This window comes from Vombatus ursinus, unplaced genomic scaffold (assembly GCF_900497805.2).
Source record: "Vombatus ursinus unplaced genomic scaffold, bare-nosed wombat genome assembly UNPS02015255.1, whole genome shotgun sequence".
Taxonomy (NCBI): Eukaryota; Metazoa; Chordata; class Mammalia; order Diprotodontia; family Vombatidae; genus Vombatus; species Vombatus ursinus.
In genome coordinates, this window is record NW_020955033.1 from 36,611,813 (window position 1) to 36,629,482 (window position 17,670).

General features: G+C 36.6%; 1 protein-coding gene across 1 annotated transcript in view; it reads left to right on the plus strand.

Annotated features, from left to right (window-relative positions):
- The first annotated feature begins 29 nt into the window (after positions 1-29).
- LOC114031690 (twisted gastrulation protein homolog 1) overlaps positions 30-17,670 on the plus strand; it is a 58,315-nt gene continuing 40,674 nt past the window's right edge. The window contains exons 1-2 of the mRNA XM_027846846.1: positions 30-136; positions 2,880-3,038. Coding sequence (XP_027702647.1) covers positions 2,919-3,038 — 120 coding nt within the window. The 5' untranslated portion in view covers positions 30-136; positions 2,880-2,918. The remainder of the gene's footprint in view (positions 137-2,879; positions 3,039-17,670) is intronic.

Here is a 17,670-nt window from a genome sequence, read left to right on the forward strand (position 1 = left end):
GCAGGGGGCGGCGGCGGCTGGGCCCGGGCATCTGCACGCGCTGCTCCCCCAAGGCCAAGTTCCCGGCTCGCCCGGCTCCGAGTGGGGAAGAGGGACCGAGGGCAGGGAGGGCGGCCCAGCCGCGCCGCGCCTCACGGTGAGGGGACTTGGGGCTTCGGGAAGGCCTGGCCGGGGCCAGGGCGGACAGGGCCTCCCCGGGGGGAGAGCGGGGCAGGCGGCGGCCGGGGCCGGGGGTGGGGGGGCGAAGCTCGGTTCCATCCTGGCCTGGGCCCGGGCTTGGCTCAAAGGCAGGACTCCCTCAAATGTTTGCTGAGTTGAGTTGCAGCAGTTGGGGGGAGTGGGGTTGCCTTTGGCCCGGCCTTCTTTTATCCGTTCTCGAGGGCATCCTTCTTCTCCGTCCTAACCCAGATGGCTTCGAGTCCTGCCCGCCACCCCCCTTTCTCCCCTTCTTTACCCCCTCCTCTATTCCCCTTTACTTCTCCCCTGTCCTTCCTCCCCTCCTTTCGTTTCTCCCTCCTGTCCTCTTCCTTTACCCCTTTCCCTTCCTCTCCTTTCTTCCCCTCTTTTTTCTCCCGTCCTCCCCTTCCCTTTCCCCAAAGAAAAGAAAGAAATTAAGCCCGGAGCCGGTCCACCCTTTAAAAATGTTTGCAGATTGAATAAATCCCTGCTCTTCGCCCCATCTGCCTGCCTCCCTCACCAACCTCTTAACCCCGCCCCTGCCCCATCCAAGTGTGAAAAAAACCTTTTTTAGGGTCAGGCTTCCACTCTGGGCGAGTCCCTGGCTGCACTGTGCCTCGGTGTCCCCACCTGAATGCAGCTAAGGAGCTCTGCATGGGGTGGAATCATGGTTTCTAAAGTACTTCCGAAATGCAGAAGTTATCTTCGGTGTTTAGTTCTGCAATTAATTGACATTTCCCTCGAGGACAAAAGTTAGTCCAAAGTTTTGGTTTAGAAGAAATTGAGTATGATGAATGAAAGGTTTGGGAGACAGATGTTTACTTAAGTTATTTTAGGTATTAGGAAATAAACATTTAAGTGAGGCAGAATGGGATTTTCAAAAAATGTGTCACCGATTGTGTGTTGTCCTTGTTTGAAATTTTTCCTCTCCTTAGAGAATAAAGAGATTCTTTAATAAGCTAAATCTGTTAAAACTTTGGGAAAAAATAACCTCATACCAAATACTCTTTAATTTGTAGTGTCAATAAGATGAAAAACTAGTGGGGGAAAAAAACAATTTTAAATGGTTGATTTTGGCTCCACAAGTACATGCCAGTGGCTCCAGAAATTATCCCATTTGGTCAGAGTAGTTTAACAAGTTACAAAGTTGGGTGACTAACGTCCTTTGGGGAATGTTTTGTGGTTCCAATAATAATCAACAGGGCTTTCTCTTTCTAAATTTTGAGTCATACTTACCACCATTAATGTCAGAGTTTTCATTTCTCACTGTTTGTTGGTTTACAAAATTTTAATGCTTAGAATAAAACAATAAATGTAATTACAGAAATCTCAAACTTAACTCTCCTTTTAAATTTGAAATGTAACAACTTAAAATTTTTTAAATGTACCCACATATGTACACATACACACAGAAGTGTCAATAAATTCAAAAAGTTAAATTTTCTTTTTTTACATCTGATAACTTATGTTTGTGGAATTTTGAGTTCACCTTTTTTCAGTTTTCTTATCCTTTTAGCCCCATTGTGGCTTTAAAGAATTCACAATGGTGCCTCATCTAAAATGAATTCCTGCAATTAGTGTTTTGAACTCTCCCCTCACCCTATTATTCACTTAGCATGTGTAGGTAATAATAGGTTACAGAAAGAGAGAGAGAGAGAGAGCTTGTGAGAGCTAACACATTTAAAACACTTAATATATTGTTTCATTTGATACTCACAATAGCCCTGGAAAGTTTGTAGGGCAAATTTAAATGTCCACATTTTATAGAATGTGTTAAAACTTGTAGAGGTTAAATAGTTGTAAATTCTTTTTGTTGTGTTGGTTCAGACCCATTTTATAAGAGAATATGAAATGATTGTAAATCAGCATAAGTATGGTCCATATTTTAAAAACATATTGATAATACTGTAATTAAAAAACATTTTATATGTGCTGTGGAGTTGAATACTTAAGTATTTGAGAAGCTTGGTTTTTGTTGGTGTGGTGTATACCTTACATCAACATAGACCACAACCCTCTTATGCCTTAGTTGATCAACTTCCAGCATTGCTGTGGTGGAAAAATTCATCATATTGCAGCCGACATGGTGATGATGAGTCTCTCCAAATTTAGCTAGGCTGATCTCAGATGGTAACCTATTTCACAAGGTGCCCACTCAAAGCCTTTCATGGATGTAGGACCTCTCAAAGCTTGTGCTATGCTGGCTTATGAAAACATGGCATCTCTTTAGTACTATGGTGAGTAAGCAGAGTAGGACTTTTAGAGGGTTGATGAAAGTGAATACCTTCTTACTTTTACTCTGTATGTGCCTACTCATGGACCCTAGTCTGAGGACCAGCCTAGATAAATTTGAAGAAGCTCATTATCCCCAGATTGGGTAAGGGGTGATATATTTTTCAAGCACAATTACTGAAGTAGAAGAGCTGACTTTAAATTAACTTTACCTGTTTGCTATACTCTAGGTTGCTTACATTGGGATACATTGGAGTTGTACCAACTTCCATAGTCAGAGTTTTGGTTTTGTGTTTCTGTGGATGACTTGCATTGTATTATAATATAAAATTTTTATTTATTTTCTGAGCTTTTAATCAACTTTCATTGAAAATTATACTCATTAGAATAATTCTAAAGTATTTGAAATTAAGAGACTAATTTTCACTCCACAATATGACTGTCTATTGAAGTGAAGTCTTCTGTTTCAGAGCTTCGTGGGCATCACCCCTTGTCTGCTTTGAGGAAACATGAAGTCACCGTATCTTGTGCCTGCTGTAGCCATACTGATGTTCCTAACATGGATCCCTCTCTCACTGAGTTGTAACAAAGCTCTCTGTGCTAGTGATGTAAGCAAGTGCCTCATCCAGGTATGACTGAAAATTATTTATGTGGAATAAGTAGACTGTAATTTGTGCTATAGGAAAACTCTTTATCCTCCTTGTTTGTTATAATAGTATTATGGTATTTGTTTTAATTTTTCTCATTTGCCTCAATGCCTTTCCACTGTGGGAGCATTTAAGAGGTTTATTTTCAAGGCATACCAAACTGTGGATAGATGAAAAATGACATTGATTCTGCATTCAAGGAGTTTACTTTCTATTGTGGGATATATAGCATGTACACAAGTAAGGATAACACAAAATGACGTTGGGTAGGAGTAAAGGAAAGCTATATGAAAAAGTGGCTTAGGAAAATTTGAGTGGAGAGAGAACTCAGAAAATGCTTCATGGAGAAGCTGGGCATACAAAGACAAATTGAAAAATGATGCTAGATCTCAAGGAGCTTACGTTCTAATGGAATGCAGTGTCTATGCCTGATGTTTTGAAGAGGAGAGAACACTAAATTATAGGTATAAGAGAAAAGCTTTCCGAATTGGTTTTTGAAGGAAGGTAGGGCAGGCAGGTGGCACGGTAGATAAAATGCTGGGCCTGGAGTCAGGAAGACCTATCTGGGTAAGTCACTTATCCCTGTTTGCCTCAGTTTCCTCATCTGTAAAATGAGCTGGAGAAGGAAATGGCAAATCACTCCAGGATCTTTGCCAAGAAAACCCTAAATAGGGTCATGAAGACTACCACTGAACAACAATTTAGTATTTACTTGGTGGTACAGTTGGTACCAACATTCTCTCTCAAAATCTGTGACATGCTCTCCCTCTAGTACTTACAGAGACTAGAGGAAAATGGACTTAAAGAGGGCTTTAAATGCAAATCTGAGGAGTTTATCTTTTATCAATTAGGAACCACTAAGGGTTCTTGAGCAAAGGAGTGACATACTGAAACTTATGCTTTAGGAAGCTTATTTTGGCAACTTTGTGAAGGGTGGATTGAAGAGGAGAAACCACAAGCCAGGAGTCCAGTACAAGGTTATTATAATAGTCTGGGCAAGAGATGATGACAACCTGCACTAATATAGCAGAGGGGTGAGTGGAGAGAAGGGGATACATACAAGATGGGATGCAGAGGTAGAATTCACAAAACTGATTGGGTTTTTAAGTTTTACACTTTAAGAATATATAGATATACTCAAGACTGTTGACTTGAAACCTAATTGTCCCCTTCCCTAGGTATCTTTTCAGAGGTAGGACAGGGAATGGGAATTTTTCAATACTAGGAAACATTATGATTCAATAAGGAATCCAGGAGGGCAGGGCAGAGAGGTTTCTATTTCAGTTTTAATAAACTACCAATGAGTTAACTGACTAGGAAATGAAAAAATATTAATATTGTATACATTGGTCCTCAGATCCTTTCATTTCAGAAAGGTATAGTAGGGAATTTGTGGCTCTAGACCCAGTACGTTGTTTTTTTTTTTTTAATGTAAACTGTCATCCTTATTTTATGATATTATTTCAGAAAGATTACAAAATAAAATTATCTTTATTAGCATTACTCTTCCAGTTCAGCAATTAAGCCTTTTGTTTCAGTTCCTTCATTATTTTGTTCTAAAGAACTTTTAAAAAAACATTTTATTTTTGTTTTGACTTGTGATTTCATCACTGTAAGGAATTCTCATATTGAAACTCTCTCCATGGATATAGATGGCAACTACTCTATTATTTACAGTCTTGTAAAGTTGAGTGGTGGCTCTGAGAGGCTAAATTACTGTTCTTAAGTTCATATTGTTCAGCACTATTATTATAAGAGGCAGATTTTCTTGACTCCAAGGTAGACTAAACTGCTTTGTGTCTATATTTATTATATTCTAATTTCCTATCAACTTTAATTTTTTAAAATGACATTTATGTTCCCATGGCCATTGTAATTTGTGATAATTATGTCTGAGTTAGAACAAAGACAGAGGCATGAGAAATTGGGTGTATTATTGGGAGTTTTTATTTGCTTAACAGTTATGGGGCAGTATGGATGATTCTTTTCTTTCCATTAAACATATTTTGTGTCTTAAGTTTAGCCTAATTATTTGGTTTTAAAATAATCTGATTTGTTGGAAAATTTTATTTCTAGTTTGATGACGAATTTTGTTTCAATTGCCTAATTGTGGTAGCAATTTAATATGGTTGGAAAATAAGGTTCTCTACATAAATGTATTTTCCAAGTAACTGTAATTTATCCCTTTTAATTGCTCATTTTTAAAAAAACAGTATGCAATTTACATATCATTAGTATAGAAATATATAGGTACAACCCTCTGATTTAGTAATGGGGATAATAATAGCACATCCTTACAGAGGTGTGAAGATCAAATGAGATAATATATGTGGTTTTTTTACATATGTAATATATATACACACATATGTATATAACATTATATTATATAACAAATATATAGTTAAGTATGACATATAAAAGACAGCATTATATTGTATATATGTATATATAACATTGTATTATATATTATGTTATATATAAAAATCAAATAGATACACATACATATATTATCTCATTTGATTCTCACAACAACTCTGTAAAAGGTGCTGTTATTATCCCCGTTTTACAGGCAAGGGCACCGAAGCTGACAGAGATTGTGACTTGCCCAGGATCCCACAGGTAATAAGTGTTTGAGGCAGGATTTGAAGTCAGGTCTTTCTGAGTCCAAGTGTAGAGCTCAATTCACTGAGCTACCTATGTGCCTATACGACACCTACCTTCCTCTTCCCAACTTGAGTGATGGAAAGTATGAAAGTATATGGGCAGAGTTCAAGATGATAAAATCATTTTTTTCTCAATTTTATGCCTTGGTTTTTATAATATGCCTTCTTTATTTTGTAAAAAGCAAATTCTCTGAATATTTGACCCATGGTCAAATGAAAAGTCCAAGGATACATATTAAGGAAAATCTGTTTTTTAGACTATCCATGTTCTCCCCATCATTAGTGTAAAAAATTTTACTTTCTTTGAAATTGTTTTTGCTTGTGAGAGAGTATTAGTAAGATTCTTTTTGAATGTTGACATTTTAATATTTACTAATATTTAGCTTAATTCTCTTTGAAGCTATTTAAGTATGGAAAATGTAAAGCTAAGGGACTCTGAAGAACTGTAAATCCATATAGGTAGACCTCGTCAATATGATATAGGTCAAAGAGTCCTGAATTTGGAGTCAAAGGGCCAGGGATCGTATCCCAGCTTTGACATTTACTAGCTATGTGACCTTGAACAAATCACTTAACCTCTCTGGGCCTCAATTTCCTTATCTATAAAATGAGGAGATGGGACCGTTTAGGTCCCTTCCAGTTCTAAAGCTATGATCCTATGGACTCACTGGACAGAGGTAGACTTAACCTGATACATGATGCTGACACATCCTGGGGAAGTGGATAAAGGCAGTATTATTTTTTTTTTTTCGTAAATAGTAGTCAAGTAGTTAATGTTAAGTTCTCCTAGCATTATAAAGAGTTTAGATTTTTCTTTTGAAATCCAGCTAATACTTTGCAACAGGCCAGCTAATATTTTAATTTGATTTGAAACGTTGAAGAAAAATAGCATTCCAGTGTTTTAGAATATTTGTGCTGACAGTGAAGGCTTGTATATTCACAACATAACTAAGCAAAAGAAAATTTTCTCTGAGGGCTCGTGGTTATGTAAATATTTTTTACCAGTAGAGATGTAAGACCGTGCAGTCATTACTGCCACTCCTACAAGTTGCTATGCTTAGGGGTGGTCCCCACATAAATATTTATTTTGTGCTTCTAAGGAGAGGGAAGTATTAATTTAAATATTGTGTAAAGCTAAATTTAGTTATCTAATTTTATGTGCTTATTCTTTTGCTCGTTGTGATCATAAATAAGATCATGTGAGGATTCTCTTTTTAAAGGAATATTTGTAAAAGCTTCAGGTTTCCTTTATCTATTTTAGAAATCTTTCATAACCTAGATCTTTTCTTCTCCCAGTCCCTGTGACCATCCTTGAAGTACTCTACTCATATTAAGAAAAAAAGTTTTTTATGGATCATTGAAGACCCTTGGCTAAAATGAGTCATATTTTTAAATGGGCTTAGATGTCTTATCTAGATATTAACTATTTTCCTTTTTAAATGTTGGTATAAATATATTGGTTGGTTACCTCAGATTGTTGAGCAGAAATATTTAGCATTCTTAGGAACCCAATTTAGAACTTCTGTGTCTTTATTCTAGAGGTAAATATAAATTAATGTATTTAATAAAGTTGGATTTTAAAAGAAATATTTAGTTGCTTCTCTGCTGTTCATTTTAATTTTTGTACCCACAGTAATGAATTCTATATTTTCTCCCTATAAAAATGGTTTCAGAAGAGTGCTGTCCGATTCTCTTCCATTATTGGTTTTGTAAACCACATCTTTGTCTCTTTTTTCCTTTTCTTCTTCATCTCTTTTCCTTTGCCAATTAATTGCAACCTGTTTTTTCATTTATATAGTTTCTTCAACATCAACTCTTGGTGTAGGAACTCTTGCCACTGTAGCAATACTGAGATTCACCTATTTACTTAGATTCATGTGTTTACTGAGGAGGAAAGGCCTAAGGAGTTGCTTGAGACATGGAGGTTAAGGGACTTGCCTGGCATCATATAGAAGGTAGTAAGTATCAGTAGTGAATTTGAACTTAGGTCATCTGACTTTAAGACCAGCAGCACTTTACACATGACTGAAAATCTTTAAAATCCAGAATAAATGTCCAAAGCTAATGAATCAAGGTTGATGTTACCAAATAAAAGAGTAGATCAGCGTTACCTCAACATTCATAGGGTTGGGTTAAGTTGGTCAGGGTCTAAGACAAAAAATATAAATGGTTCTTCTCCTCCTTCAGAATGATTTGAGAAAAGATAATTTGTAATTTCTCTTTAAGAAGGCATTTACTTAAGATAATTTTGTACCATGATGTTTTATAAACTGGCACACAACAATAAAAAGTTGAGAGGAATAAATTGAGTTACTTGCTTTACAGATTGTATTGTTTTAAAATTTTTTGTTAGGTTTCTGAAAGAAATGGATACCTTTTAGACATACTGTAGTATGTTCAGCATAGGCTTTATAGGCTTAGTAAGGGAATGTATGGTTTATTTTCTGAGGACCAGTCTAGCTAGCTAAGTTTGGGGAAGTTCAGAACCCAGTTGATCTTAGGATATGAGAAGCTCGCAAAGACCAGTCTGTTACGTCACAGAGAAACTGCAACCTGTGTTGGTGCAAGTAAATATAGGCTTTGTGTATTTACAGGTTAATTGATGTTTAACTACATTACCAATTTCACTGAAGCCTTTGTTGTGTTGAGTTTCCTATACCAATCACTCAACATCCATCAAGGTCACTTAAGTAGTAGATTATTACTACCTTGACAATTCTTTTCTTAACTTAAAGTTTGTTTAGCTGTTGTTTATTATGGGTAGTTGGTAAAGCATAATAGTGTTGTTTGATCAAAGGAGCATAATTATATTTGTATTTGTCCTTTTGTACCCAAAGGCTAATTGTTTGGATTTTTTCCCCACCTACTTGATAAAATAAAAGAATATAATAAGTAGAAGTGACAACAAAGTCTACTAATTTGCTGATAATTTATATTCTTTAGCAATGACATAATATGAAGTTACTTAAGAATGTTTTTGGTTGCGTCATTGTGTATTCTTCTGGATTTGTTTGCTTTGATAGAACTGAGGTTCATATGTCTGTCAACTAGTTGTATTTTTTTAAAAAATTGTGTGAAAATCAGGTAGTGTACAGTAGGTAATAAACTTTATTAAATTTTTTTTGTTTTAGTTTGGAAGAGAGTATGTAGGGACATTCTCAAGGCATATTTTAGAAAGCTTTAAAATTGTTGAATTCGAAAAGTCCTCTTGTGTTTTTTTAAATCAAATAAACATTATTTTCTCAGCAGTGTTGTTTTAATAACATTACTAGCAAACTTCTCAAGTCTTGGCAGAAGTTGGAAAGATGGAAATATTTAATAGTATTCAGCTCCATAATATAAATAAGATTCTTCCTTAGAGTTTTAACTTCTAATCCCAAAATAAATGTTCATAAAATAAGTATTAAAAGTTGCTGAGTCTTGAACAAAGTTAATAGCATTTTGCTCAAACTCCAGTGTTATACTTTGAACTTAATGGCCACTTTATGACACCTTATATTAATAACAAACCCTATTATCTGGCACCCAATAAACTAGACAGCTTGAGCCACATGCATAGTCTATATTTCCCACAGCACAGATTTTGAGCTGGGAGCTACACTGATGCTATAGCTAGCCAGGAGAGCTCAAGATTGTGATGAATGAGTTGATCAGAGAAAGGAAATGGAGGGGGAACTGGTGGTAAAAGCATTGAGAATACGAATGGGGAAAGAGTAACTCCCAGCTAACCAGGTCCTGTGACTAACCTGAACTGGGATTTGTCTAGCATTCCAGGTGTATGTGCTGTAATAACTTTGCAAAATTAATAGGACTTGGAATTTTTGTATGAACTGCTGGAAAAGAGATTTCCTTAAAATTGTACAAAAGTTGAAACAGGGTTCAATTTTTATTATTGACATAGCTATTGGCAGTGCCAGCTATAATGAGCCAAAACTCCTAAGATGTTCATTCACCCTTGGGGTTAATGCGCTATGATACGGCACTATGGGACAGCATCAAAGATTAATTTACTTAATTTTACCTGATCTAGCCGTGAATGTACTAGGAAAATAACTTTTATAAAGCCCTTTTGGATCCTTTAAGATCCACAAACTATGATATATATTAGGACAATTGATAAAGACTAGATGATATTTTTGTAAATATCTGCTATTAGATCCTGACTTGAGAAGAGTTCAGATTAAGTCATCGAGAGCTATTCCTTTAAGATCATAACTCTTTGCCTTAATAGATGGTCTTTATGACTTGCTGTGAGCAATTAAAAAAAAATTTATCATTTGGTGACCGTTCTTGGTGATGAGTCTTTTAATGCAGCTACTGTCCTTAGATCAGGGACATCTAGTCATCTTTTGCTGGGCCTGTAATGTGGACTTTCTCTGGCTTTTTAAGTCCTGCTAAAACTTGCACTCTGTTGGCCTGGTCCTTAAGCATGCTTACACATGGTAGGCTCTTAGTACATATAAATTGTATTGAATTGAACTCCCAGTATTCCTGTGCAGATTCCAGATGCACAGAGTGAAAGAAAGCTTTATAATAATTAAATGAAGTTTTGAGGATAGAGGAAGAAGTAGACTAGATATGGAAGGGATTCAAGGATTAAAAAAAAAAGCTCCTCCTTGTCCCCCTTGTCTTTTTGTTTTGTTTTGTTTTATTTTGTTTTGACCCTCACCTGACTTAGGGAGGTTGAGAATCTGTATAATGACACCCCTTGCCTAAAATCATTGATTCTCTGAAAAGGTTTTTAGGTAAAACTGTGGTAATGAGGGATAGTTCCATAGGAAAGATATTTCTGCAATGCATTATATAATATAGTGCTAACAAAATAGCTGACAATTAGAGAAATTGAAGCTCAAGCAAAAAAAATGGAAATTAGAAAATAAACTTAGGGAAGTTCATACAGTTAGAATGGAAGTACTTTGTCCAATTTTTGTTCTTAGGTGATTCAATATTAGAGTAGGATTTCATGATGTTACAGTGGGGATTGGTTATAATGTACAAAGAATGGCATCATGCAGCATATAGTAATAGGCAGTATGCATTTAGCACGTTAAGGTTTGCAAAGCCCTTTACATACATTATCTCATTTGATCCTCAGAACAGTCCTGTGTCCCATATCCAAGGGTGTGCTGATACTCTCATAGGACATGCTTTTAATTTGAATCTGCATTATTAACACTTTAAGTCTAGACAGTCAACAAACTGATAAAGTCAGCCTTGATTTGTAGGTGTGCCTGTTTCTGAGGTGTATATAAATGCTCACACTGAAAATATAACAAGCCAGTTGGAGCTGGCTCCAGCATACCCCTGCCTACATACCTCTGTTAATAATTACAAAGAACTGAGACTTCTTGATTGAATGAATAAGAGATATGAACCAGGTGTGAACAAAGCCCAAACACCTTCATGGAATCATTCAAGTATCAAAGGTCTTGTGCTGTGCTTGAAAAGGCCCTGAAGTACTGACTGAGAAGTTCATGTTCAATGGGTTTTGTGTAAAATTACAGGCTAAACCAATTATGGTATATAAATGGAATGGAATATTATTTTGCTATAAAAAAACTATGAATGGGACAGTTTCAGAGAAATGAGAAAGACATGTATGAGCCGATGTGTAATAGAGTAAACAGAATGAGGAGTACGATAAAAATGTGGTAAACACAAGTAACTTTGAAAGACTTAAGAACTTTGATCAGCACAGTGACAATCCACAATTTCAGAGGACCAAGGATGAAGCATGTTACCCTCCACCTGACAGAGAAATGATAAACGTGAGGTACTGATTCAGACAGATATTTTTTGGAAAAAGCCAATGTGGTGGTTTATTTTGCTTGACCATATGTATTTGTTAGAAAGGTTTTGTTTTTGTTTTGTTTCAACTGGGGAGTAAGGAGAGAAAACAGATTTTTGTTACAGATTAAATGTTAAAAAAAAATAAAACAGGCAAAGGATTCAAGAGTTTGGCAGCAGAAAGAAATGGCAGCACAGGACCAATGAGAGAGAGAGAGAGAGAGAGAGAGAGAGAGAGAGAGAGAGAGAGAGAGAGTAGACCTGAACTGGGGTGGAGAAAGGTCTGTTCTTTCTCTGAGATGATTCATGTTCATCAAGGCATACTGGGAATACAAATCCAAGCAAAAAGAAGAGTCCCTGCCCTTAAGGAGCTAATATTCTAAGTTGAAAAGGTAAGGAGCCTTCATAGAGCCCGATGTTAAAATCTGGAGAGAGAAGTGGGCGTGGCTGGCCTGGGGACCAAACCACATGACAGGCAAGAGGAACTCAGCTGTGGAAGGAGGGCGCCATTGAAGCAAAGGCATCTTTGAGGTGAAGCAGTGGCTAAGGAGGGCTAGGGGATTTGTCTCAGACACAAAGAGACCAGGGGCTAGCTGCAGATAATGTAAATTTAAATGGGGCAAAGAGCCATACCTCTGCCTAACGGTTAATTCCTAATGGGGGCTCTGAGCATCTGTAACTGTATTTCTCACTTTTTATTTAATATAAGCTGCTTATAGCAGAAGAGGAAGGAACCCTGTGAAGCTCAGAGGCCATTATAATCCCCCTAGGTTTAAAACTAAACTAATTATTGTAAGTGTGGCTGAGTACACCTCCAATGACAAAGTAGCCAGGAAAAGTAGCCATCCCTACAGCTGGTGGAATGGACTCTTTCTAGTCTCCTTTGCTGCATCTTCAGTTACCTAACACATACTAACAATGAGTGTCCCACCGGGCTCTCTCCTGAGTCCTCTTTTGTTCTTCTTTTGGGCTATTTCGCTTAGTGATCTCATCAGCTCCCATGGATTCAATTATCATCTCTATGTTGATGATTCTCAAATTTATTTATCCATCAGAAACTTCTCTCCTGACCTCCAGCCTTGCATCTTGATTGCCTTTTAGGCATCTCAAACTTAATATCCTGTAGATACCTTAAACTCAACATGTCTGAAATGGAACTCATTATCTTTCCCTCTCAAGCTCACTCCCCTCCCTCTTACAAACTTCCCAATTAATTGTTGAGGGCACCACCATCCTCTCAGTCCCCCAGGTTTGCAATCTAGTGCCATCTAGTCCTTACTATTTCTGACCTTTTCTTACACACTTGGATTATTGCAGTAGCCCTCTAGTGAGTGTGATAGTCACAGATCTCTCCCCTCTTCCACTTGGCTGCCAAAGTGATTTTCCTGAAGCACAGGTGAAACCATGTCAGTCCTTTGCTCAGTAAAGGCCAGTGGCTCCCTGTCACTTACAGGATCAAATATAAAATCCTCTCTTTGGTGTTCAAAGCCCTTCATTACTTATTCCCCCCACATACACCTTACTCCCAGCCATGTATTCTGTGATACTGGCTTCCTTACTATTTCATTAACAAAACACTCCATTTCTTGGCTCTGGGAATTTTTGCTGGCTGAACTCCCAGCCTGGAATGTTCTCCCTCATCTCTGCCTCCTGGCTTCTTTCAGATCCCAGCCTAAATGCTGCCTTCTACAGAAAGCCTTTTTTAATCACTTCTTAATTCTAGTGCCTTCCCTCAGTTGATTATTTCCTTTTTATTCTTTGAATAGCTTATTTGTACATAGTTTTCAAGTTGTCTCCTTCATTAGATTGTGAGCTCCTTGAAGGCAGAGACTGTCTTTTACCTTTCTTTGTATTCCCAGTGCTTAATACTGTGCTAATGATTAGGTGTTTAATAAATACTTATTGACTTAGAGAAGTTAAGTGATTTGTGTATCTAAGGCAGTATTTGAACTAGGTCATTCTAAATACAGTATTCTGTCTTCTACACCCTGCTTTTTCCTCTCTATGTTCTTAATAATTCATATTCTTGCAGTAGCATTTGCATAGCACCTCACGATGGTTTGTAAAATACTTTTTTTTCACAGCAGCTCCGATGCAGGTAGTGCATGTGTTACTATCTTCATTTTACAAATGAGAAAACTGAGGCTTCACAAAAATGGAAAGTTAAAGACTCCTTTTTGATTTTGAAGTAAAAATGTTGGGGTTTTTTTTTAAATGAAGCAGGTTTTTATAATTTCTTCTAAACTTTCAAATATTACAGATAAAATACCCTCTGCCTCTTAGTTTCCCTTGCTTCATCTCAGATCCCAAAAAGCCTTTCCCATTCCCCTCCTCCCCTTTGCTTGTGCCTTCCCATCTAAGGTTACCTTCTATCCTTGTATATAGCTTAACTTACGTAGTTACTTGCCTTTTACCTCCTCCATTAGAATGTAAGCTTCTTAAGGGCAGCAACTGGTTTTACCTTTATTTATACCTTCTTTGCTTTGCACAGTAAGGGCTTAAATGTTTGTTGACTGATTTGCAGCATTTTAATAAAAAGATTTTATTTTCCTTATTAATATAGAGGCATCTCTGTTAGCCATTTTTTTTACTATCTTCACAAAATTTTTAAAAAGCTTATTTTCTAAATATATTTATGTTTCAACTTTACTTGATAATTTACTTTCAAAGATGTATAAAGCAAATACTTAGCCATGAGTTCCTTGATAAGCTATACACTTCATAATTTCACATGAAAATCCATTGTTTCAACTTTGTACTAACTTTGTTGAATGGGCACACCCTACACCCTTGCTCATCCTTTTCTCCTTTTATTTTTGTGCAGAAAAGTTTTATGTTTTAACCACTTTTGTTGAAGATTCCTACATTTCTGTATTAATGAGTTTACTTTTTAAAAAAAATTTAATTCCAATTGTATTTCTGAATATCAATTAGGTATGAATGATAATCAAAGGATTCTATTTGGGGTCCCCATTTCAAACTGAAATGAAAAACGTTCAAGCAAAGCTCATAGGTATTGAAAAGAGTCCAAGTGATTAGCCATGTTTTAGGTAGCTTATTTCCTCTTAAGCAAAAGAAGGTTTCAGTTGTATGATCTTTGTGATCCCACTTGAGTTTTCTTGGCAAAGATACTGGAGTGTTTTACCTTTTCCTTCTCCAGCTCATTTTACAGATGAAGAACTGAGGCAAACAGAGTTAAAGTGACTTGCCTGGGGTCACAGAGCTAGTAAGTGGCTTGAATTGAATTCAGGTCTTCCTGACTACTCCAGGCCATATAGAAAGAAGATTAGCCAATTCTTTTGGCCATGAAGACCCATAAAATGGACAAAAATACAAAATAGCTCCAGCTTTCCTTCCGTACTGATGGTTATAAATTAGAAAAGAAGGCAGGGCAGGGCAGTGGTTTAAACGAATCTTATAATTCTTAAATGAGTTTTCACATGTTACTTGATGAGAGGTATTGAAATCAAATGGATATAGAGACCTGGCCTCAAGAGTCAATAAGTTAATTAGCATTTAATAAGGACTTACTATGTACTAAGACAAGGAGCTCTCATTTTAATGGGAAAGACCACTTGCCATGAATTATGTACAAACAGTATATATACAAGGTAAATTGGAGGTAATCTCAAAGGGAAAGTATTAGAATTGAGGAGACTTGGGAAATTATCTCTTGCAGAAGGTAGAATTTGAGCTGAGACTCGATGGAAGTGAGGAGGCAGAGACATAGAGGGAGAGGGACAGGCAGTGAAAAGATGTCGAGTCAGGGAAGTAGAATGTGCAGTGTGACTAACAGCCAGAATGCCAGTGTCAATGGATTGTGGAGCATGTGAATAGGATAAAGTATAAAAAGATTAGAAAGACAGGCATGGGCCAGGTGGTGATGAGCCTTAAAAGCCACACAGAACATTTTATATTTTATTGTGGAGGGAATCCAGGGTTGTTTATTGAGTGAATTCAAGTCTTGCCACTGACATATTGGTTCTATGGCCTCAGGCGAGTCACTGAATCTCTCAGATCCCATTGGGCATCTCCCTTAAAACTAAGTTTTGGAGCCACAAGAAGCTCTTCTCAGATCCAGTAAAAAAACCAAGCAACACACTTCATTAAAAGATGTGGAAAGTGAAGGGAATACTCATACCAATGAGAAATAATTAATATAATTGCCAAAGCATTTTCTTTTTGTAACTAAATTCCTGCTTTTTTTGGGGAAAAAATGTCAGTCTTCTTGCTTAACTGTAGCAAAGAGGAACATCATCTTTGTTGCCTGGCAGCCAAGCTGTCTTCTGCAGTATTTTTTCACCAGTAATTCTAAAACTCTTGTCTTTCTCTTGACTAATACTGATACTGAAGATATTATAAATTAGCTATCAGTTTCTTACTTTCCCTTTGTTCTTGAAACCTTTCACTTTGGGAGAGAATCACTAAATTATAAATCATTAAGCATATTACCATAACATATCATTCCACTCCTACTGAAATGTCAAAGCACAGCACATCTATTAAGAGGGTGTACAAACATCCCCTTTAGTGTTAGATCATCAAGACATGTTCAGGCAGCTCTCAGATAGGCTGTTTCTCTTAAACTTATGTTAGCATTAATCTTGTTCTATTGCACACCCTTTGATTAAAATTTAAAACAGGACACAGATACATGGCAGTAAAATGAACTGTGACTACTTTAAAGTATCAAATTTTATAATAAAAGTTACTAAGTTGTCACTAATTTTGTGTTATTTAGAATAATGAATGAGATATCTTAAGCTAATTGTTGAGGGAGAGGTAGGGGGGAAAGGGAAAGAAACTTTGAACTCTTCTGGTAAAAGGTGTCATATACAGCCTCACAAATTCAAACTAGTATAATGTACACAGATGCTGTCTATGTTCAACTAGTATACATTTTTAAAATTTGAATGACCTCTCAAGAATCAAAATCTCAGAGTTAAAGAACTCAAAGTAATTAGTTAACCATCCTGGTTCCCATCCTGTGGTCACTCTCCATTAACAATGTCTTTTTAAAAATGATACGCCCAGAACTGAACAGAGTGTTCAAGAAGATATGGTACAGCCAACATAGAGTACAAGGTAAAATAAAGGCGGCAGCATCTCCCCAGTTCTATACAAGATGCCTCTTTATACAACTGAAATTTGCATTGTCTTTCTTGGCCACCATTCACACTGTTGACTCTCATGGTATAAGATATAGATAACTGGCAAATTTATTAAGTGCTTATTATGTGCTAGTTACTTTCCTAAGCACTAGGAATACAAATCAAAGCAAATAGACAGTTTGGCTTTCAAGGAGCTCACATTCTTTGTTTTTCATTTTTTAAAAAAAATGTATTTTAAAAATGATGGACTATATGGTGAATTTCCATAGACGGGATTATTTATGACATGGCTTATCATTTAGAATATGGCTTTCTTGGGAGCCGATATTTCTTTTTTTTATTTAATTTTTTATTCAATTAACAAGAACCTGTTTTCTCTCCCCCCCAATTCCTTTTTCCCTTATTAGGAGCTTTCATTGTAATGGAGAAAACCAACACACAAAAAGGGTATGGAAAAGGGAGAGGAGTGGGGAGAGAGTCCCATGAGACTACAGGAAGTGGAAGTACTGGTAGAGGCCTTTTTCCCAGCAAGATAAAGCAAAAAGTTCAGCTATCCAAGCTGGGATGTGAAGTCCATGTTTCTGGTGGTGTGGAAATGATCAAAAAGTAGAGTCATGGCTAGACTTCAGGAAGTGACAGTGTGTAGTATTCCACTAAAACCTACAGATATTTTTCAAACAAACTCCTATCTAGATGTGCTTAATCCATTTTGTAAGTGTAAGATCTTATATTTAACCTTATTGGATTTAATCTTACATAGTCTGGTGTTCTAGCCTATCAGGATATTTTTTAATCCTGACTGGCATTTCCTGTGTTAAATATTCTTCCTTGCTTTGTATTGTAGATCTACTAAGCTTATGCCTAGCTTTTTCTAAGAAATTGATAAAGATGTTAAATAGCACAGGGCCAAGCTCAAATACCTGGGACATTCCATTAGAAACTTTAGATGTGATAATGAATTATTAATAAGTATTCTTTGGATCCAACCATTCAACCACTTCTAAATCCATCTAACAGCACCATCATGTAGCCAACATCTTGGTCTTTTCCATA